The sequence below is a fragment of the Oryx dammah genome, unplaced genomic scaffold, assembly GCF_014754425.2.
Source record: "Oryx dammah isolate SB20612 unplaced genomic scaffold, SCBI_Odam_1.1 HiC_scaffold_18, whole genome shotgun sequence".
NCBI classification, from domain to species: Eukaryota; Metazoa; Chordata; class Mammalia; order Artiodactyla; family Bovidae; genus Oryx; species Oryx dammah.
Genome location: NW_024070202.1, coordinates 104,850,798 through 104,875,147, shown reverse-complemented (window position 1 = coordinate 104,875,147; position 24,350 = coordinate 104,850,798). Strand labels below are relative to the sequence as shown.

The following is a 24,350-nucleotide window of genomic DNA, read 5'->3' as shown; positions in this document are numbered from 1 at the left end:
ACTGGATATGTTATAAGGAGGGGTGGCTTGGATAAAATCAACACTCTAGAGCAATTCTCACCTTAACGATAGTAACATCCATGCCAGATAAGTGTAAAATCGGGGCAGCATTTTTTTCAAATAGAGTCCTGGCTTTGCTGTAAACAAAGGAAAAAATACAAATATTTTAACAGGAGCGCTCAGGAGGGAAAATTAAAAGCCCAACTATCTTCTCTAGAATAGGACAAGGAACAGCCTAGAGCACACAGGCTTCCTCTATTTGTTCAACCCAGGAAGACCAATGATGAGTAATGAATGGGTTTCGCTGGGTAGAAACATGGACTCTCTCACTCTAGGGGCCCCAGGAGCTTGCCCCTATCCATGCGGGATGCTTACAGTTCACATTCTAGCTCCTCCAGAGGAAAAGTGTACACTAGATATGGCTCCAGTCTAGCAACTACGTCTGATTCATTCAACAAGCACTACCGACCTTCTACTGTGTGCTAGACACATGTAGGAGCTGGACAAACAACAGGACAAGGCAGACAAACATACGTGTAATTCAGGTATAACGTAACAAGCCCTCAAGGGGCTTCTTTATAGTCCACTGGTAGACTGAGAACGTATTTAACACTTTTCATGTGGCCTGAGAGAACAGAGGGAACCAAAGAGAATACTGCATAATTCTGACTCAGTGAACACAACGTTTGAAGGAAAGACATCATTTTTAACCATTTCAAATATTAGGGGTATCTCCATTTCTTGAGTTTTAAGCCTGTAGTGAAATCCCTGGAGAAAAAGCAAAATTCTTTTCCATGGAGGCAGAATTTCTGCTAGGAAAGGGAGAAGTTCTACATTACCTAATCTTACTATGGGATAATTGGTAGCTTGTCTAAAACTCCAAGGGGCCTCCCTGGTGGCTCAGACAGTAAAGAATCCACCTGCAATATGGGAGACCTGGGTTCAATCCCTGGGTTGGGAAGATCCCCTGGAGAAGGGAAAGGCTACCCACTCCAGCATTCTGGCCTGGAGAATTCCCTGGACTGTATAGTTCATGGGGTCGCAAAGAGCCGGACACAAAGGAGCGACTCTCACGTTCACTTTCTAAAACTCCCAGTCATATGCTTCTCAGGGTAGCCCTGGCACATGGTCCACAACTCTTGTACGGACTGTCACCTATGAGGAATAGTGGTTTCCAAGACAGTCTTCAGGACTAGACTGGAAGCCTTGCAAAAACACACACCAAACCTTATTAGTCCTTGAGTCCTGTGGTCTTTAGCATTATGACAGGTATACTTAGAAGGTTACTCAGTAAGCACCTGGTACATTAATGCACTTATGAATGAATGAATAATCCATTCCAAATGTAGACAGGCATATTGTGAGGAAAAGGAAATGAGACAATTGTGGTATCTGATAACAAAAGAAATAAAGCGCTCTTAGGAGAGTTTGTGTGTTTTAAAAGTATCATACGCATCATTCTAGTAGTGACCCTTGTCCAATTCAGGTCAAGATTCAAAAACAAGAGCCTAGAAATCAAGGGATACAGAAGCTGCAGAAAGTTCCCAATCACAGAGTCTCAAGGTTGAATAAATGTTAAACATACCAATCAGCTGACTTGTCTTTTACGCAAATATTTTCAACTATCGTATTGCAAAACAGAAACAAAAGCTAGCACTTTCAAAACAATCAACACCAAACATCTAACTTTTACATTCACACTTACCCAGTCCTCTATCAAAAAGATTATTTTTCTTATCAGTGAGGCATGCTTTGAATTTCTTAAGAGTATTTTATACTAGAAAGAGATGCAAAAGCAGTGAATGAGGAACATGTAAAGTTATGCACAGACCATATTCAACGTTCTTTAAAAAGAAGTAACTACCACCTGGAATACAAAACATAAAATGTTTCTGATTATGAATGAAAACAGAAATTGAGAGGCTTGAGCAAATTTTCACAAGAGCCAAAAGAATAGCTTGAACCAAGGGCCCACCTAGGCAGGTAATAAGCAAACCAAAAAAACCTATCCCCCCACTTCTACGGCTCTGAATGCTTATTAGAATGAACGGGAAAGGCTAAATGGAAACTCCTCCTTCCCAGATCACCATTGCTGGGGCTTATACCAACAATAAAAGGCTGAGCTGGTGATACTGTAAACACTCCTCCTGGTAGGACTGCTTTCATTAACAGGCTGATAAGAAAGGGTCAGGTGGAAGCGGATCAGATCTGTCTCTGGGAAGCAGAACTCTGGAGAAGTCTCAAGTGGCTGTATTAATCACTTATAACATACCTGTGGCTCCTCTGAGTTAGCTTAAGAAATAAGATTTGCAAAAGTACAAATGTGTGTATCACCTCACACACAGTCAAATAGCATCATCAAAAAATCTACAAACAATAAATTCTGGAGAGTGTGTGGAGAGAAGGGAACCCTCTTACACTGTTGGTGGGAATGTTAATTGGTTCGGCCACCATGGAGAACAGTATGGAGGTTCCTTAAAACACTGAAAACAGAGCTACGATATGATACAGCAATCCCACACCTGGGCATAACATATATTCGAAAAAGATGAAAACTCTAATTTGAAAGGATACATACATGCACCCCAATGTTCACAGCAGCACAATTTACAATAGCTAAAACATGGAAGCAACCAAAGTGTCCATCGATAGATGAATGGATAAAGATGTGGTGTGTACACACACGCATATGCACACAGACACACACACACAACCAAAATGTCCATCGATAGATGAATGGATAAAGATGTGGTGTGTACACACACGCATATGCGCGTATGCACACAAACACACAGACATACACAGACACACACAGTGGAATATTACTCAGCCACAAAAAAGAATGAAATATTGTAATTCACAACAACATGGATGGACCTAGAGATCATCACACTAAGTGAAATAAGTCAGAAAGAACAGACAGATATTATATCATATTACTTACATATGGCATCTAAAAGAAATTATTTTAAAAACAGAAATAAACTCGTAAACACAGAAAACAAACTTACAGCTACCAAAATGGGGAGGGATAAATCAGGAGTATGGGATTAACAGATACACACTATTATATATAAATTAGATAAACAAAGATTTACCAGTTTATAGGTTTTGTTTTTGTTTTTGTTTTTGCCAAGCAGCATGTGGGATCTTAGTTCCCTGACCAGGGATTGAAGCTGTGCCTCCTGCATTGAAGATATGGCATCTTAATCACTGGACGGCCAGGGAAGTCCCAACAAAGATTTACTGTATAGCACAAGGAACTATATTCAATGTATTATAATAATCAGTAATGGAAAAGGATCTGAAAAACTATATATGTATATATAACTGAATCATTCTGCTGTACACTTGAACCTAACACAATATTGTAATCAACTATAATTTTAAAAAAAGAAAAAATATCTGAACATTTGGGTCTTTATTCACATATTTATGTGATGCCACAGGTACAGAAAATCTCTAAGATGAAAGTGAAGACATTTTTTTTCTTCTAATGTTCCATATACAAGATTGAAAAACAAGTGTTACCAGTAAGAAATGTATTATTTATTATATAATTAAGGGTGAGATAGCACCAGAGTCAAAAAAAAACTTTCTATACTACAGCAATTTCCAAGTTCATGCACACACAAAAAATAATTACTACTTAATGTATTATGTATTAATGCTAAACACAGTTATCTTATTTCCTAAAGCTCTAATGTAGTTTTAAACCAGTACTACATAATGAAATAGCTACATGATAAATTATAAATTATGTGTAAGGGCAAAGCCAAGATGACAAAAATAGTACAATTAAGTAGTGAAAGCTATTTCAGAGTGACTGCTTCCTAGAAGCATGCAGGGATTCACCTTGTCAAAGCGGACCATGACTTTAGAAAAATTTTCCTTACCCTCGTCTACAGATAAAGGTATCATACTTTTCAATAAGAACCTCACCTTTAAAATCTCAAATACATTTCCATGTAAAAGTGTAAATAGAACCTAAAATTGCTTTTTAAAAAGTGTCTTCATTGTTTAAAAATGCAAGTATCTCTTAGATGTAAAAATTCAAAATGACTGATTATAGCTTAAACAATTGCCATACAGATCATCAGAATTGGCAAGTTACTAACTTACTAGGTCTCTAGAGGAACAGGACCTGGAACAGTTACATTAATTCTGACAGGAGGAGAGGTCCAAGGGTGGAGAGCCAAGTAAAGAGCCTTCTGAACTCAGCCTATCGGTCAGTAAGGGCTTCCCTGGTGGCTCAGTGGGTAAAGAACCCGTCTGGCGATGTACAAGACGCAGGAGACTTGAGTTCGATCCCTGGGTCAGGAAGATCCTGTAGGAGGAAATGGCAACCGAGTCCAGGGTCCATACCTGAAAAATCCCATGGACAGAGGATCCTGGTGGGCTACAGCCCACGGGGTTGCAAAGAGTCGGACACAACAGAGTGACTAACACTACAGGTCCGTAACAACAAGAACAGCAGCTTATATTTCTTTAATCGAAAGCTAACTATGAAATGGAAGGAATGCAAAAGACTTTAGAGGCGTTGTCTCATTTAGTCCTGAAGGATTTCATGGTAATTTTTATAAGGTATGTGCCCTTATTTTACCATTTTACCGATGAGTATAAATTGAGGAGTTAAGAAACTAAAAAGCAACACCTGCAGCATCACAGAGAGGAAGAGAGGATACAGACCTGATCCTCCAGACTCTTAAACTCACATCCACTTCCCTGCTGGCTTCTCCCCAAAGCCACCAGTTACTATTTAGCTGTCTTGGGTATTTTGATTGTGTTCTGTTAGAACCTTTGTTGGTATTTTTGTTTAGTGCTGGTTTTAAACAAGAATGAGGGAAGTTCCTGGTAGTCCAGTGGGTAAGAATCCACCTTGCAGGGCTGGGGGAAGTGAAAGTGAAAGTCGCTCAGTTGTGTCCGACTCTTTGTGACCCCATGGACAACACAGCCCATGGGATTCTCCAGCCCTGAATACTGAAGTAATGCTGGGGACACAGGTTCAATCCCTGGTTAGGGAACTAAGATCCCACGTGCCACAACTAAGACCCTATGCAGCCAAGCAAATAAATATATATAAATAAATATTAAACAACAATGATCATAAGGGCTTATGATAAGTATGTTTAGGGCGGCACGAAGTGGCTCCAGCAAAGGTGGGCAAATATCATTCAATTAGATAGAGAAATGGAGTCGATTTAGGCAGTCTGTAGTAAGTGTCTCAAATTGCTGAATTCAAAAGAAATAAGGCAGGGCTAGTCCTCACACAGTTGAAGCCACACTCACTACCTCCCTAGAAAAGACAAGAGGAACTTATTTCAGAATTCCTGCTTTTCTTTCCAGACAACATCAAACTTACCACTTAAGAGCCGCTCCCAACTATGCTTTTTGTTGTTGTTCTCATTATCTTAATCCCGTTTGACTTTGACCTTATAGAATCCAATCTAATACACAGTTATTAATTTTCTGATCCTCAATCAAGAAAAAGGTTTCAGTCTCCCCCTCCTCCACCAATTCTTACTATTTAAAAAATAATAATTTTAGGACTTCCCTGGTGGTAGAGTGGACAGGAATCTGCCTGCCGATGCAGGGGACACGGGTTCGATCCCTGGTCCGGGAAGACTGCACACGCTGCTGAGCAGCTAAGCCCATGCACCACAGCTACTGAGCCCGAGTGTCGCAACTGCTGAAGCCCACACACCCTTGAGCCTGTGCTCTGCAACAGGAGAAGCCACTCCAGGGACAAGCCCAAGCACTGCAACAAGGAGCAGCCCCTGCTCACCGCAACTAGAGAAAGCCTCCGTGCACAGCAGCTAGGCCCCAGCACAGCCATAAATAAATAAAAAGCAGTCGTAATTTTAAGTGATTTCTTCTAGAAACTATCAAAAGTCCTTTCCAACTGAATGACAGTTGTTCCCAACTAATAGTATAAAAGAAAAAGTTTTTTATTTTGCTTATGGTACTTTTTAAAAAATTGAGACTGTAGCCTGCCAGGCTCCTCTGTCCATGGCATTTTCCAGGCAAGAGTCCTGGAGTGGGATGCCATTTCCTTCTCTAGAGGATCTTCCCAACCCGGGGATCAAACCCAGGTCTCCCACGTTGCAGGCAAACGCTTTACCCTCTGAGCCACCGGGTAAGCCCAAGTTCACGGTAAAAAAGAGTAGACAGTGCAGAGTTCTCACATAACCCTCTCCCTGATCCGCCCCCCCAACACACACAGTCTCCCTCTCTTCCAACATCCTGCACCAGTATCGTACATTTGTTACAATAAATGAACACATGACTATCAACCAAGGTCCCAACTAGTCCTCACATGTTAATTCTCACAATTGCCTCACATGACCCCTCCAGGACCGTCGGAACATGACATAGCAAGGGACCTAAGTCAGCCCTCCTATCTCTAACCACATTCCCCCACCTCCATGCATCATTTTCTTAGTCAGGAAGACTGAGTGTCCTCCCGACTGACCTCCAAGACCTAACTCTACATTCACTGCTTTGGGGAAGAACGTTTCTGACCTCACAAGGCCACAATATTCTTGGCCATATCTGAACATCTCATATCACGGCAGCAGAAGCTATTCCCAAGGGGGCTAGGACCAAGCAGATAAGACTGATTTGAGTGTGCTAATTCTGCAATAATTATTAAAATTCAATTAGACAAGTTGGCTAAGCATCAGTTAGCTTTACAGTTATATCCCCTTAAACTGTGATTTCTACAATTGAATCTTATGGCTACAAGAGCAATGAACCTAGCGCATCCAGTTTCACAGACTCCAACCAGCTGCCTGACACTGTGACTCTTTGCCCCTAGAAAAACTGAAATTGTAACAAATCACAGACTGAAATACCCTTTGCAAGCTGCAGGGTTGAGAAACACAGTTGCCTTCTTCACTTGGGCATTGGGAGGAATAAGTTGATTGCCAAACACCTAAAAAGGAACAAAGAAAAGTTTTCAGTAAGTGTCCTTTTATTGAGTTGGTGAACACATATATTCTTTCATTCCAAAAGAATTTACTTCTGGGGTCTACCCTGAAGAAGACAATGTTCTTCCAAGATTTCATATTGACAACCCCACCATCAGTTCAGTTCAGTCACTCAATCGTGTCCAACTCTTTGCGACCCCGTAAATTGCAGCAACCCCACCATAAGCAACAATAAAGCTGCATGAATCTAAAAAGAATGACACCAACGAATTTACTTATAAAACAGAAACAGATTCTCAGAGAAGAAACTTAAGGTTGCCAAGGGGGAGGAATGGGGGAAGAGATAGGGAATTTGGGATCAACATGTACTCATTGTTATAATTAAAATGGATAACCAACAAAGACCTACTGTAACAGTACAGGGAACTCTGCTCAGTGTTATGTCCCAGCCTAAATGGGAGATGGGTTTGGGGGAGATTCAGTTCAGTCACTCAGTCGTGTCCAAATCTTTGCAACCCCATGGATTGCAGCACCCCAGGCTTCCCTGTCCATCACCAACTGCTAGAGCTTGCTCAAACTCATGTCCATTGAGTTGGTGAAGCCATCCAACCATCTCATCCTCTGTTGTCCCCTTCTCTTCTTGCCTTTAATCATTCCCAGAATCAGGGTCTTCTCCAATGAGTCAGCTCTTCACATCAGGTGGCCAAAATATTGGGAGTTTCAGCTTCAGCATCAGTCCTTCCAATGAATATTCAGGACTGACTTCCTTTAGGTTGGACTAGTTGGATCTCCCTATAGTCCAAGGGACTCTAAAGAGTCTTCTTCAACACTACTTTTGAATCGATGTTCAAAAGCATTGATTCTTCAGTGCTCAGCTTTCTTTATAGTCCAACTCACATCCATGCATGACTACTGGAAAAACCATAGCTCTGACTAGACAGACCTTTGTTGGCAAAGTAATGTCTCTGCTTTTTAATATGCTGTCTAGGTTGGTCACAACTTTTCTTCCAAGGAGCAACTGTCTTTTAATTTCATGGCTGCACTCACCATCTGCAGTGATTTTGGAGCCCCCCCAAAAATAAAGTCTGTCACTGTTTCCCCATCTATTTGTCATGAAGTGATGGGACAGGGTGCCATGATCTTAGTTTTCTGAACGTTGAGTTTTAAGCCAACTTTTTCACTCTCCTCTTTCACCTTCATCAAGGCTCTTTAGTTCTTCTTCACTTTCTGCCCTAGTGTGGTGTCATCTGAGTATCTGAGGTTATTGATATTTCTCCCGGCAATCTTGACTCCAGCTTGTGCTTCATCTAGCCCTGTATTTCACATGATGTACTCTGCATGTAACTTAAATCAGCAGGGTGACAATATACAGCCTTGATGTACTCCTTTCCTGATTTGGAACCAGTCTGTTGTTCTATGTCCAGTTCTAACTGCTGCTTCTTGACCTGCGTAAAGATTTCTCAGAAGGCAGGTCTGGTGGTCTGGTTTTCTCATCTCTTCAAGAATTTTCCACATTTTGGGGGAAAACAGATACATATATATATATATATATGGCTGAGTCCCTCTGCTGTTTACCTGAAACTATCACATTTTAATCAGCTACACTCCAATACAAAAATTTTTTTTAATGAACCATTATTTAATAAAAGTAAGCTAAATTATATTATAATAAAACACCCACTTCATTCACTTACTACAGGTAAGTAACTTTTCTTTTCTCTGTAAGATATGGCCAGGTTTATTGCAACCAACAAGGGTACAGTCTGTCACAAGGGAAGTTTGTCTTTAGTTTTCAGAATATAATCATTTTTCCTTTTAAGTGAAATGAAAGTCACTCAGTCGTGTCCAACTCTTTGTGACCCCATGGACTATTCAGTCCATGGAATTCTCCAGGCAAGACTACTAGAGTGGGTAGCCTCCCCCTTCTCCAGGGGTTCTTCCCAACCATATAAAGCTTATTAATGAAAAATCTTTGTGTTACCAATTAACCTTCATATCTTTATACACATAAAAAATAAATCTCATACTCTAGCTGCCTCCTTTCTTTGCAACCCTGAATGATAACTCAGTAGCATCAACTGGTACAGGAAAAGAAACATAATTAATGTTTCAGTTCAGTTGCTCAGTCGTGTCCGACTCTTTGCAACCCCATGAACTGCAGCCCACCAGGCCTCCTTGTCCATCACCAACTCCTGGAGTTCACTCAGACTCACATCCATCGAGTCAGTGATGCCATCCAGCGATCTCACCCTCTGTCGTCCCCTTCTCCTCCTGCCCCCAATCCCTCCCAGCATCAGTCTTTTCCAATGAGTCAACTCTTCGCATGAGGTGGCCAAAGTACTGGAGTTTCAGCTTTAGCATCATTCCTTCCAAAGAAATCCCAGGGTTGATCTTCAGAATGGATTGGCTGGATCTCCTTGCAGTCCAAGGGACTCTCAAGAGTCTTCTCCAACACCGCAGTTCAAAAGCATCAATTCTTCGGCGCTCAGCCTTCTTCACAGTCCAACTCTCACATCCATACATGACCACAGGAAAAACCATACCCTTGACTAGACGGACCTTAGTTGGCAAAGTAATGTTTACTAAGTGCCTAATATTTGCCACTTCCATACATATTGTTCTTAGTTCTCAGAAACCACGTAGGAATCAAATATTCCCATGTCTATAGATGAGAAAGCTAAGATTCAGAAAAATTAAGTCAATGTGTTAATAAATTACAAGTTCAGAATTTATATCCATCTAACTTGAAAACCCAAGCTTCCACTCTATCAGTTCTCAAGAGAAGATAATGGATGAGACAGAGTTCAGACTCACAGATAAGATGTAAGGGGTTACGATGGGGACTAATCAGAGCTGCCACTGCTCCATCAGGATGGGAGAAGATAGTCAACAAAAAGAGGGAGAATAGGGAAATCCCAAAGAGGGCAAAATTTCGAGTCTTAACTGGTGGGAAGCAGGTCTGGGCCAAGAAGGTAGAATTCAAGTACAGAAGTACAAAGCAAAAAAGAAAAATGAAAGTTATACCAAGTATCTTATTAAGTAACTGATTCCAACTCTACCACCTCCCTGACAGCCCACTGGAGATCCTTTCTCATTATTGTCTATTACTTGCTCTAAAAACAAAAATAAACCTCTATTCCTGAATACTTCAGAAGGATATACTGTTTCTTTGTAAAAAGTTTCTAGTACACCATAATATCTATGGTTTTCACTCTGAGTTAGACCTTAATATAATATTGTAATTTGTTCTTCTTCTATCCATACTATTTCTGGAATTTGGCCATGACTTAATCAACTGGCCAGATTCCAGATCTATAGTTCTAGATTATTCCTTTTGGTCCTGGGTTTTTAGCCTCTAGAAGCCTTAGCTACCTGTGACTCAGGACTCGGATTTATAGTAGATTAAGGAGTTTACATGAGACTATAATGAGGTGAGTTGATGTGAGCTTTAAAAAAAAATAGTATTTTATTCAAGAATTTAGACTGAAAGGGGACAGACACAGGAAAAGTAACTACAATGAGCAGACTGTAAGGATGAATTCACTTCCTTTTTTCAGATGAGAGGAGCTAAATGGGTGTTGGGAAGTGGAGAATTAGAAGAGTGGGAAGAGGGAAACATATGCAAGGGAAGAAACAATGGAAGGAAAAGGGCCATGAAAAAGGAGGAGAGGGAATTCAGAACAGAGGTGAAGGTATTAATAGTTCACACAAGAAAGGGAGTGCCCATATCCACTCTTTGTTCAAGAGCAAAAGGCTTCCCTGTGCACAATTTTCTAGTTGCTAATGGAAAATTAGCTTGGGGTGAAGATCACCTCAAATTTAATACTAAAGTTTATTTGAATTGATTTCCAAAACAACTCAGAGCCATGAGATGAAACAACAAAGCAATCAAATTCTTAAAACATGGATTTAGAACAGTTAGGGAATCCAAAAAGAGAGAAATTCATTCATAGTGTCTACTGTCATTGTCATCCCTGAGAACATTTCAGAACGTTTTCTGCCCCCTACTTCTACTAAATGTATCATGCCTTCGTCATTTTTAAATTTCATGTTTCTTTTTTGGTATTTCTGACATCATAAGCTTAAGTAACATAACAAAAAAGCAACTTAACCATGCAAATTCATCTGCAAGTTATAATGTGCCTATTTGGAGGGGAGGGAAGAAAAGAAATGTGATCTTAAACTTGAAAGGATGAACAATTCAACTCTAACTAGGTAGATGAATATTTAAGTGCAATACCCTGAGACCGGGAATAACAATGCACAGGGTATGACTCAGCTGGGCTAAAGAGACAGGCTTTGAAAGTACGAATCAACAGTTTTAAGAAGATTTGACTTTGAGAGGTAATGACTGCTCGGAACTGATATCCTTGGGGCTTATTCGGCTTAGGCGTGAATCTGGCTTTAGCCAGAGCTTCCAGGCCACCTGCAGACATGAACAAATTCCCAGAATGCAAACCAGTCCGGTTCTGTGCTCTTTGGACTAATCCAGAAGTAAACAAGTCTGAAGGGGTGGGCGTTGGAACTGCTTTTCACCAGATGGTTAACTTCCTCGAGTTCTATTCAGAGTTGGCTGGCAGCCTGATTCATCCCCTGATAGTGGGGGAAAAAATAGCCAAGCTGCACTGATGCAAGGTGCTGGGCAAGTCCCCTGGAACAGCCCAAGATTTCTGCACGGTGGAGATAAGGCGGGTTTTAATTGTTTCATATTAAACGGCATTACCTGAGCTTCTTGACAGGCTGCTCTCCTTAGTAGGTTATCACTATCAAAGTAAACAAAAGAGAAGGAACGTTAGTTTTAATAAGTAGGTTCAGATCCAAACAAATCATCATTTTTTAAAGTACATATAACTCTTTAAAATAGTCAAGTGAACGTTTCTTAAGACCTGTAACAAATCACGGGCACATCTGAAATGTACTTTCTCCGAATGAAATCCGTGTTAGGTGTTCCCACACAACAGCAGGCAGAATAATCCCCACTCCCTTTAAGATGCTCACATCCTAATTCCCAGAACCTGAAAAGGTTGCCTTATGTGGCAACAGGGTTTCTACAGACATGATTAAGTTAGGGTCTGGAGATGGGAGAGAATTCTGGATGACGTAGGTGGGCCCAGTGGAATCGCAAGGGTCCTCAAAAGCAGAGAAACTTCAGCAGCAAATGTGACCAGGAAAGGATGGTCAGAAAGATGCAACCCCGCTGGCTTTGGAGATGGAAGGTGGCTTTAAGTCAAGGAGTGTGGGTGCCCAGGAAGGAGAGGGGTTCTCTCCGGAGCCTCCAGGAGGAATGCTGTCCTTGCCGACACCTTGATGTGAAGGGAGCCCTGTGCTGGAGCTCTACTCCACACACAGCAATGCTTGTGCTCAGTCGTGTCTGACTCTCATAACCCCACGGACCTCAGCCCGCCAGGCTCCTGTCCATGCGATTCTCCAGGCAAGATTACTGGAGTGGGGTGCCATGCCCTTCTCCAGGGAATCTTCCCAACCCAGGGATCACACCCCCATCTCCTGCATCGGCAGGCAGATTCTCTACCACAGAGCTACCTGTGGCAGATTCTCTACCACAAAACTGCAAGATAATAAATTTGTGTTGTGTTAAATCTCTAAGTTTGCGGCAATCTGTTAGGGCAGCAACAGAAAAACGAATGCACATACCCTGCCTGCGTTTTTCTGATTCAGTAGAAATTACTCAGGTCATTTGCCAGAAATAAATTTGATATACAGTTGCTTCTGCTAGTGTTTTCTCTTATGTTTTATATCACAGTCAGATACACAATTATACATAAATGGAAAATTCTGGCGTGAGGCAAAATTTTGGCTTGCAAAAACAAAACGTTCTATCAGAATATGTTCACCTATTCAGCATGAAGCTTTCTAAAATGTGTTTGGGCCACTTATACCTTAAGACCACTTTAAATGGCTGACTGCCTACCATGCTTCAGAATCTTCTTGTAAGGTCCATTCTAACACGGGTTGCTGGCATCACTCATATAGTAACTTCAACCTGGCTAACAACAGTTAAGAAAATGAATACCCAGAAAACATGAGCAGTAAACAATTTAGAGGGAAGAATTAAAAGGAGAAAGGGTTATTTTACTTAAATTTCCTGTCTAGACCTTTCTCATAACACCAAAGACCTTGAATTTTGCATCTTTACAGTACAGTAAGTCCCCTACATGCAAACAAGTTCCGTTTTGAGGGTGCATTCCTAAGTCCAGTTGGTCCATAAGTCCAACCAAGCTACCATAGGTACCCAACTAACACAATCGACTATACAGCACTGCACTGTAATAGGTTTATAATACTTTTCACACAAATACACGTTAATTAAAATTAAACTTTTGCTTTTCGCTATAGTTGCAGTCAAAGGCTACAGCATTTTCTTCCATAGCCAGGCTGAAGGACAAGCCCGATTTCACAGAGCCATCAGCTGCCAGGAGAAAGCACTCCCTAAGAGGAAGTATCTCTGCTGCCCACCTGAAACCTAAGGGCAGTGACAACATCCCATTACAATTACAATGACACCAGTACCTCAAACCCAGACAGCTCAGTTGGTAAAGAAGCCACCTGCAATGCAGGAGACCCCGGTTCGATCCCTGGGTTGGGAAAAGCCCCTGGAGAAGGGAAAGGCTACCCACTCCAGTATTCTGGCCTGGAGAATTCCATGGACTATATAGTCCATGGGGTCACAAAGAGTCGGACACCACTGAGCAACTTTCACTTTCAGTACCTGAAAAGCGCATATGGTTCTACAACAAAGATTTTAGGGGGACTGATCCCTTGTGATGTGTACCCCACAAGGAGCCTTTCCAGCCAGGCTCAGCCCCCCTACTTGAGCGATACTGCTCCCGACTAGCCTGCAGCAAAGGGAGTCCAACAAGCTCATCTCCCTCCCCAACTCAAGAGTTACAAATGCCTCGCTCTTTCCAAGCCTCTCCATCAACTGCTCTCAGTGAATTATTCTAAAGTCAACAGAACATGCACGCAAGATGAAGCAGATTCAGGGTACAATCTAATATTTAAAAATAGTTCAGTTCAGTCGCTCAGTCGTGTCCGACTCTTTGCAACCCCATGAATCGCAGCACGCCAGGCCTCCCTGTCCATCACCAACTCCTGGACTTTACCCAAACTCACGTCCATCGAGACGGTGATGGCATCCAGCCATCTCATCCTCTGTCGTCCCCTTCTCTTTCTGCCCCCAATCCCTCCCAGCATCAGAGTCTTTTCCAATGAGTCAACTCTTTGCATGAGGTGGCCAAAGTATTGGAGTTTCAGCTTTAGCATCAGTGCTTCCAAAGAACAATAGTTTCATGTCAATAACCCTTTGTAATAACCCTTCAGACTCATGCCCTCCTGTAGAATGATGAGGCAAAATACAGAGCCCTCTGTATCCACTGGATCATAAAATAACACTAGGTTCCTTGTAGTCACCTGAGCATTCTCAGCGGATTTAACCCTCAGTCTAGTTTCCAGACTGCCCAAGTTTCCGCTGCCAGTCTCACGGGACTGTCTTCCTCCTCTTCCTCGCCTCGACATGTTTTTCCTAGTAGACAGAATGACCTGTGCCTCATCTTATCCTACAGAGACACCCTATGGGTGACTCCGTACAAACACATGCTTCTATAAAAGCTGAGTGCCTGTCTCTATATATCTGTCCGCTTCCCCCAGCCAGCTCCTCCTCTGCTAGGACAGGTCTCTGAAGGCACCAGGCTCCTCTGGGTCATTAGCAGACACCACCTTCCTCACTGCATTTCGGCCATGCTGATGCCTGTGGACCCAGCTGAAAAGGGAAGACCCCCAAACAGATACAAGAATATGGGAAGCATCTTGAATCATCTTTTCTCAAATTTTTTTTTTTTTGCTAGAAGTAAAATTCTGATGGTTAACTTGTGATGAAGCGTATTATTAAAGATCTCAGCTCTCTTGAGCTTACTAATAACTGCTTGATGTATCAGCGTGCTATTGAAAATCAAAAGGTATTTTGATAGTTAACATCCTGGATTACAACGAGCTAGATGGAATACGTGCGCTGCCAATGCCACCTGTGAGAAAGACAGAATATGTACCAATTTAGACATTACAAAAGAAATCCTCATTATAATCACACTTAGCTTTTTAAATATCAAAAAATGGTATCAGCTATCTTGATCATGTTCTCTGAACCAAGCTGTATCTAAAACTCAAACTTATCCTCAAAAGAAATTTCTCCTATTGACATATTCTGAAGGTCTACAGCAAGTTTTGAAAACTATTTCAAGAAAGAAATTTCAAGTATGTTTTCCGTAATGGCAGCATTGCTGCAATAAAAAAGAAAATAACTTAAAATCCACACAGCAACTACTGTGCGCCAGATAGTATGGCTGTTGTTTTCCTAAACCTTTAGTCTTTGTAACAGCCTTGCAGGGCTTCCCTGAAGGGCTCAGTCGGTGAAGAATCCACATGCAATGCAGGAGACCTGGATTCGATCCCGGGGTTGGGAAGCGCCCCTGAAGGAGGGCATGGCAACTCATATTCAGTATTCTGACCTGGAGAATCCCCACGGACAGAGGAGCCCGACAGGCTGCACTCCATGGGGTAGCAAAGAGTCAGACACAACTGAGGGACCAAGCACACAGCCACCCTGCAAGGCAGGTGGTATATTCCCATCTTACAGATGAGGAAGTCCAGGCTCAAAGAAACTGACTTGCCCAAGAGCACCTGTTGCTAAGTGGGAGAGCGGGCTTTCAAATGCCTTAATGCTGCTACTTCTTAATTCCAGACCATACTGAATGGGCAATACTTCTTTGGATTCATACTTTACAGCACATTTATTAAGCTATCACATCACTTCTTAGTCCCAGCTAACATAACTCTTAGAATTTATATTCTTATAGTTTATATATATAAGTGCAATAAAGCTCCCAAAAGGAACTGGTGAAACAAACTGATTTAACACAAAGTGCCAGGTACAGCACCATGAACAAGACTTGGTCCTGACCTGAAGAAGCTTGGGATCCAGGAGCAAAGAACAGCACTTGGTAAATATCAGTGATATAGTAAAAGACATGTTTCTTGATAGATAACATGCCAGAGACGATACACAGGTGAATAACAACATTCCCCATCCTCGTGATGTCTACAGTTTGAGGAGGGAAGAAAGACAATTTGCCAGGCAATCACATGATATGACTTATATCATTTACTCCATAAAATGATATGACTTACATTTTTACTCCATAAAAGGAGTGTCTAGTAGAGGTATCTAACCTTGTCTTGAGGGAATTAGAGGAGACTTTTACATGGGTAGTGAAGCTGAGATCTAGGAGAGAAATAGAAAGTAGCCAGGCAAAAACAGGGAGGAGAATGCCGGCAAAGGAAAGAGCGTGGGAAAAGCCTGCAAGTGCCAGGTCACAGCCAAGGCCAGAAGCGGAAGTAGCTCAGGACAGCTGCAGCGGCACACCAGGGAGGAGCCAGGACAGGTGGCCTCCACGAGCCTTTTCTAACCTACTTAAGCAATGTGGGCTTTACCCATTACAGGGTTTTAAGAAGGAAACTGACATGACCAGGTTGACAGGGTAGAAGGATCATTCTGCTGCAGTGTCCAGAGGGCAAGGGTCAAAGAGAAGACTGCATCCAGGGAGACCAGGGAGGATTCTTCAGGAACGCAGGTCAGCGAGGATAAGGACTAGAACCAGGTAGGTGGTAGTGGGGATGGAGAGAACACAGATTCTGCAGAGGTTGAGGAGTGAACTTAAGTGCTGGTTCATGGGTAGGGAGGGGTCAAAGACCCCTTGACCTTCCAGCAGACGGTGTCACATTCACAGAGATGGAAGGCAACACGGACTAGTTGAGGAGGCAGGAATCTATGCCTGGTCTGGATCAGTCGATCTGGGACAACGGCAAGAGACCAGGTGGGAGGATCCAGGGGACAGCTAGAAATACACGTCTGAATTCCAGACAGAGCTCTTGACTAAAGATGAACATAGCTGGACTTCCTGGGGCTCTGCTGCTGCTTCAGTTGTGCCCGACTCTGTGCGACCCCATATAGCAGCCCACCAGGCTCCCCTGTCCCTGGGATTCTCCAGGCAAGAACACTGGAGTGGGCTGCCATTTCCTTCTCCAATGCATGCATGCATGCTAAGTTGCTTCAGTCATGTCCAACTCTGTGCAACCCCATGGACAGCAGTCCACCAGGCTCCTCCATCCCCAGGATTCTCTAGGCAAGAATTCTGGAGTGGGTTGCCATTTCCTTCTCCACCCTGAGGGTCTAGTGGTTAAGAATCTGCCTGCCAATGCAGGGGACACAGGTTCGATCCCTGGTCTGGGAAGATTCCACATGCTGTGACAAGTAAGCCCATGCGCCACAATTACTGCGCCTGTGTGCCCTACAGTCTGTGCTGCACAAGAGAAGCCACCGTAACAAGAAGCCCTTGCATGTCAACTAGAGAGTAGCCCTGCTCCCACAGCTAGAGGAAGATCGTGAATAGTAACAAAGACCCAGTGCAGCCTAAATAAATAAATTTTTTTAAAAAAGATGCACACATGAGAACCGGAAGGATGAGAGGGGAGAAGTTCATCCATATGAGCCGGTGAAAGCAGAAGAGCGGCTGCACGTCAGGACCCTGGACAGAGAACAACAAGTGCCAGGGAAGTGGACACTGCACCTCATCTCAAAGCCAAAGGAAAAACATGGTGGATAGGGCGCATATCTCCATTATGCTCTCACTGTTGCCCCTACTCTTGGCAAACGGCATGCTTTGCTGTTCCTAACAGGCACAAAGAACTTCACTTTTCCCCTCCAAGGATGTGATCATTTCCTCTCCTCTCTCTTTAAAAAAAAAAAAAAAATGAAGACCAAACAACATCACCCAAGTCCTTACCCTACCACACACAAAGCGGCTTGTCTTATCTTTCTTCCTTGATGACAGCGGTCCTGAAGTCATGGATAATTCACCATTTTCCTTCCCACAGCACAGAGCACAGACTTCTACACACAATCTAAGATACTCAATAAATAACTGTTTAATAAATAAGTGGCAAATGTTTGAACAGCAGAGATTGACTCATTGTGCTCAGGCAGACTTTGTTCTGGAGGAGACACTGAAGGTTATTTTCTGTAGAAGAATATGGTGTTCTTGAAGGGGATGCTCTTTCAGGGTCATGATCACCAAATGGCAAGAGGAGGGCTCACTGTGGGGCGGGACAGGAAAGAAGTGGAAACTCCAGTCATAAGAGTGAAAAAAGAGACGTGAAAGTCACTCAGTCCTGTCTACTCTCTTCGATCCCATGGACTATACAGTCATATATAGTCAATACAGACATATAGTCAACACAGACAAACTGCACTCAATATGCCAGCAAATTTGGAAAACTCAGCAGTGGCCACAGGGCTGGAAAAGGTCAGTTTTCATTCCAATCCCAAGGAAAGGCAATGCCAAAGTATGCTCAGACTACCACAAAATTGTACTCATTTCACAAGCTAGAAAAGTAATACTCAAAATTCTCCATGCCAGGCTTCAACAGTACGTGAACCATGAACTTCCAGATATTCAAGCTGGGTTTAGAAAAGAGAGAGGAACCAGAGATCAAATTGCCAACATCTGTTAGAAAAACATCTATTTCTGCTTTATTGACTACACCAAAGCCTTTGACTGTGTGGATCACAACAAACTGTGGAAAATTCTTCAAGAGATGGGAATACCAGACTACCTGAGAAATACCTGCCTCCTGAGAAATCTGTATGCAGGTCAAGAAGCAACAGTTTGAACCAAACATGGAATGACAGACTGGTTCCAAATCGGGAAGGGAGTACATCAAGGATGTATATTGTCACCCTGCTTATTTAACTTACATGCAAAGTACATCATGAGAAATGCTGGGGTGGATGAAGCACAAGCTGGAAACAAGATTTCCAGGAGAAATATCAATAACCTCAGATATGCAGATGATACCACCTTTACAGCAGAAAGCAAAGAAGAACTACAGAGTCTCTTGATGAAAGTGAAAGAGAAGAGTGAAAAAGTTGGCTTAAAACTCAGCATCCAGAAAAGTAAGATCATGGCATCCAATCCCATCACTTCACAGCAAATAGATGGGAAAACAATGGAAACGCTGGCTGAGTTTATTTTGGGGGGCTCCAAAATCACTGCAGATGGTGACTGCAGCCATGAAATTAAAAGACACTTGCTCCTTGGAAGAAAAGTTATGACCAACCTAGACAGCATATTTGGAGAAGGCAATGGCACCCCACTCCAGTACTCTTGCCTGGAAAATCCCATGGATGGAGGAGTCTGGTAGGCTGCGGTCCATGGGGTCGCTAAGAGTCAGACACAACTGAGTGACTTCACTTTCACTTTTCACTTTCATCCACTGGAGAAGGAAATGGCAACCCACTCCAGCATTCTTGCCTGGAGAATCCCAGGGGTGGGGGAGCCAGGTGGGCTGACGTCTATGGGGTCGACAGAGTTGGACACGACTTTAGTGACTTAGCAGCAGCAGACAGCATATTAAAAAGTAGAGACGTTACTTTGCCAACAAAGGTCCATCTAGTCAAAGCTATGGTTTTTCCAGTAGTCATGTATGGATGTGAGAGTTGGACTATAAAGAAAGCTGAGCACTGAAGAGTTGACGGTTTTGAACTGTGGTGTTGGAAAAGACTCTTGAGAGTCCCTTGGACTGCAAAGAGATCCAACCAGTCCATCCTAAAGGAAATCAGTCCTGAACATTCATTGGAAGGACTGATGCTGATGCTGAAGTTGAAACTCCAATAATTTGGCCACCTGATGCAAAGAACTGACTCTTTTGAAAAGACCCTGATGCTGGGGAAGATTGAAGGTGGGAGAAGGGAACAACAGAGGATGAGATGGTTGGATGGCATCACCGACTCAATGGACATGAGTTTGAGTAAGCTCTGGGAGCTGATGATGGACAAGGAAGCCTGCCGTGCTACAGTCCATGAGGTCACAAACAGTCAGACACAGCTAAGCAACTGAACTGGACTACACAGTCCATGGAATTCTCCAGGGCAGAATACTGGAGTAGGTAGCTGTTCCCTGCTCCAGGGGCTCTTCCCAACCCAGGGATGGAACCCAGGGCTCCCACAATGCAGGCGGATTCTTTACCAGCTGAACCACCAAGGAAGTTCAAGAATACTGGAGTAGGGAGCCTTGACTGGATCAAGAAGACCCACAGGTGGGTGGGTGGCTGTGTGTGTGTGTGTGTGTGTGTGTGTGACTGGATCAAGAAGACCCACGGGTGGGAGGGTGGGTGGCTGTGTGTGTGTGTGTGGATCAAGAAGACCCACAGTGGGTGGGTGGGTCGGTGGCTGTGTGTGTGTGTGTGTGTGTGTGTGACTGGATCAAGAAGACCCGTGGGTGGGTGGGTGCGTGGGTGGGTGTGTCTGTGTGTGTGTGTGTGTGTGTGTGTGTCATGGAGCTAGAACCCGCTAGAAAGGCTAGGTCAGGAACTCAGAAATTCCAGAATGCTAATGGGTCAAGTATCTGAATGTGAACCAAAGATATAGCTAACAGGAAAAAAACAAATATTGTATATAAATTCCAAGCCCACACTCCTTCCACTACAGCATGCTGTCTCCTGAGAGCACTGAAGTTTAACACAATTTAAAAGAGGTGCTGCAAAATGTAGTCATATCAAAAAGGGTCCCTGAAGATCTGCTCAGTACTAAAATGTGGGTTCTTATACAGAAAGAAATTAGAAGCTTCTGGATTAGAAAATGAAGAAAAAAATCTGCTGATGTCACCCTGCCCGAGGCTTTAAAAGAATTTGAACATGCCTGCTACTACAGGAAATGGGATGCTCTCAATTTATTCTGAGCCATAAATGTTTTATTTATTACTTTAGGACTGCAAAATAAGATAAGCTGTTACTTCACTAACAACTTCTACATGGAGAGAAAAATTACATTGATCCATCCTATTCCCCTTACCTTCAAAATACTTCCCACTATAGTCTAAAGGCAAACTGTGGAGCAATTTCAACCACCAGCTTTCCCCTTGAGGCATGCAAACAGAGTTTCTGCTTTACACAAAACCGATTTGAAGTTCAAGCCCCTACTCTTTGCGACCCCATGGACTGTAGTCCGCCAGGCTCCTCTGTCCATGGAATTTTCCAGGAAAGAATACTGCAGTGGGTTGCTGTTTCCTGCTCGAGAGGATCTTCCCGACACAGGGACTGAACCCTCATCATCCAAGCCCAAATTCCATTTCCTGACAATTGACATTTTTAAGGTGGGGCGAGTCCTTAGAAATTATCTAGTCCAATGCTTTTCAACCTCCCCCAACACAGCCTGATCCCCATCAATCAAATGACATGGCCTTCCATTAGGAACCAAGTTCACTACAGAAGCGATCCTCTTCCAGGCAGAGAGAGACACACACACCACACACACACACACACGCACGCACAACATATATGATTCCAATCCCTAAACCCCACGAGATTCTGAAGGTCCGCTGCAACAGGGACTCCTTCAACTGTGCCATCTCCTTCCAGCTCCTGAAAAATAACCAACTCATCTAGTCTGAGAAACTTCTGGTCTGGGGATCTGCCCACTGTCAGACAGAAGTTACTCAAAAACGTAGTACTAGAACTTAAGCCTTCTCATGCTCAACAATGGTGGTTCTTCTCTCGACACTCTGCTTCTACTCTGTTCTCTAAGGCCAAGCCCAAATAACACAAAAAGCAGTCAGTACAGCTCCATCCACTGTCTAACTACACACGGGTCTATGCTACCACTCTGGTCACCTCAATTCACAGTGGATCGCGAGTGATTACTTTATGTCCTGCAAACTGGCTTAGGAAAAAGCCCAACTAAATCTAACCCCACTCTTTATTAAGTCAAGAACACTTATTAGCCAGACAAAGACCCAATCTCTGTGCTCAGTGGGAAGGCCCTGTCTATCGTGATGGCCAGCGGCTACATGAAGCTCTGGGTGAACTAGGGCTTATTCTTTCTTACTCTCTGAAATACAGAACTCCAAAGCCAACTTCCTCCAAGCTTACTCATTCCCGGTCGTTTCAGTCTATACTCATGTGTACCTCCCTGGTGGCTCAGCTGGTAAAGAATCCACCTGCAATGCAGGAGACCCGGGTTCAATTCCTGGGCTGGGAAGATCCGCTGGAGAAGGGATAGGCTACCCATTCCAGTATTCTTGGGCTTCCCTGGTGCCTCAGATGGTAAAGAATCTGCCTGCAATGTGGGAGATCTGGGTGTGATACCTGGGTTGGGAAGATCCCCTAGAGAAGGGACTGGCTACCCACTCCAGTATTCTTGCCTGGAGAATTCCATGAACAGAGAAGCCTGGTGGGCTAAAGTCCATGGGATTGCGAACAGTCAGAGACAACTGAGTGACTTGCACTTTCAATGTGTACTTAAGTGGACCACTTGTAATATTTCAGGTAGCTTCTTATTTCTCAGGTTTACTCCACACAACATTTCCTCTCTAATTCAGGATGGGAAAATGACTTAATGAAAAACAGCATCCCCTGAGGGCTCCGCTCACATAATAAATGAATCATTTGGGTCTGTTCTGTAGAAATTTCCATTGACCAGAGAGACAGAAATGTGTTCTGCAGGTTATTCCTTCATTCCACTGACCAAGAGAAATGGATGTGGAGGAAGCCTAAATCTTCTTTTCTCATCTTAGAACATGAAATTATTCTATTTTCACCCTCTTATTTGAGCCTCGGCTTTCCATAAAATACCAACTGTTCCAACTCCACTGTCCACACATTCACAGAGGCTGAGGTCTGAGGACCACCTCCAGCTGGCTGCTAGCTTATGCTCAAGTGTGGACTTTGGCTGCCACTAAAGGGATTCTTTGAACTGCTGCTACCTCTAGTCACTTTTTTCGGATGATTTCTACTCCTACCTAATTCTTACAAATACTGTGACTTTCTCTTGTGGTTCATTTACTTCTTTTGCTTTCTGTTCTTTTTCCATTCATCCGCTTCCACCCAACACGCCAACATAAACATTCTGTGCCACAGAGTCTCCTTCACACATGTATAACATTAACTTTAGTTGGCAACCAAAATACTAGTTTTTTCTGTTCTATCAACCATTACATATTTATGGATATAATTACAAATACACACACACATGGAGTCAACTATGTACAAGGTACTTTCACCTATCTGCACAGAAAGAGAAAACACAGAAAACGGATGACATGGAAATTATGACAGGTATTCAGGAAGAAGGCCTTTCCCAGTGGCTCAGTGGTCAAGAGTCCACCTGCCGATACAGGAAACATGGGTTCGATCCCTAGATTGGGATGATTCCCCGGAGGAGGAAATGGCAACCCATTCCAGTATGCTTGCTTGGGAAATCCCATGGACAAAGGAGCTGGGCAGGCTACAGTCCATGGGGTCACAAAGAGTCGGATACGACGTAGCGACTAAACAACATTTAGGAAGAAAGCACAGGAAGGGAGAATTCCTTTCTATCTCCCTCACCTCCCTCAATGATGTATCCTGTGTAAGTAACACACGGAAAGTAGTTATTTACTTTGGGCTCCAGGATTCAGGACAGATCTGGAAAATTTCTGACCTGTTTTTGGCCACCTTATGCAAAGAGTTGACTCATTGGAAAAGACTCTGATGCTGGGAGGGATTGGGGGCAGGAGAAGAAGGGGACGACTGAGGATGAGATGGCTGGATGGCATCATGGACTTGATGGACGTGAGTCTGAGTGAACTCTGGGAGATGGTGATGGACAGGGAGGCCTGGCATGCTGCGATTCATGGGGTTGCAAAGAGTCGGACACGACTGAGTGACTGAACTGAACTGAACTACACAAACTCGCAACTACTGTGATCAGTATTTGTGCTGGTCCCGGACAGGCAGTATTTGAGATGCCAGTGACCACCTGGAGAGGGGACAATTTTAGCATCTCCTATACTAAGATCATGGCATCTGGTCCCATCACTCCATGGGAAATAGATGGGGAAACAGTGGAAACAGTGTCAGACTTTATTTTGGGGGCTCCAAAATCACTGCAGATGGTGACTGCAGCAATGAAATTAAAAGACGCTTATGCCTTAGAAGGAAAGTTATGACCAACCTAGATAGCATATTCAAAAGCAGAGACATTACTTTGCCAACAAAGGCCCATCTGGTCAAGACTATGGTTTTTCCAGTGGTCATGTATGGATGTGAGAGTTGGACTGTGAAGAAAGCTGAGCGCCGAAGAATTGATGCTTTTGAACTGCGGTGTTGGAGAAGACTCTTGAGAGTCCCTTGGACTGCCAGGAGATCCAAGCAGTCCATTCTAAAGGAGATCAGTCCTGAGTATTCTTTGGAAGGACTGATACTGAAGCTGAAACTCCAATACTTTGGCCACCTCATGCGAAGAGTTGACTCATTGGAAAAGACTCTGACACTGGGAGGGATTGAGGGAATGAGGAAAAGGGGACGACAGAGGAT

General features: G+C 43.2%; 1 protein-coding gene across 3 annotated transcripts in view; it reads right to left on the bottom strand.

Annotated features, from left to right (window-relative positions):
- Nucleotides 1-24,350, bottom strand: part of AGK (acylglycerol kinase) — a 97,013-nt gene that overhangs the window by 49,139 nt on the left and 23,524 nt on the right. For all 3 annotated transcript variants that reach the window (XM_040260011.1, XM_040260014.1, XM_040260012.1), the window contains exons 3-5: nucleotides 11,653-11,692; nucleotides 6,855-6,934; nucleotides 62-137 (exon numbers count right to left, since the gene is read on the bottom strand). In XM_040260011.1, coding sequence (XP_040115945.1) covers nucleotides 62-137; nucleotides 6,855-6,934; nucleotides 11,653-11,692 — 196 coding nt within the window. The remainder of the gene's footprint in view (nucleotides 1-61; nucleotides 138-6,854; nucleotides 6,935-11,652; nucleotides 11,693-24,350) is intronic.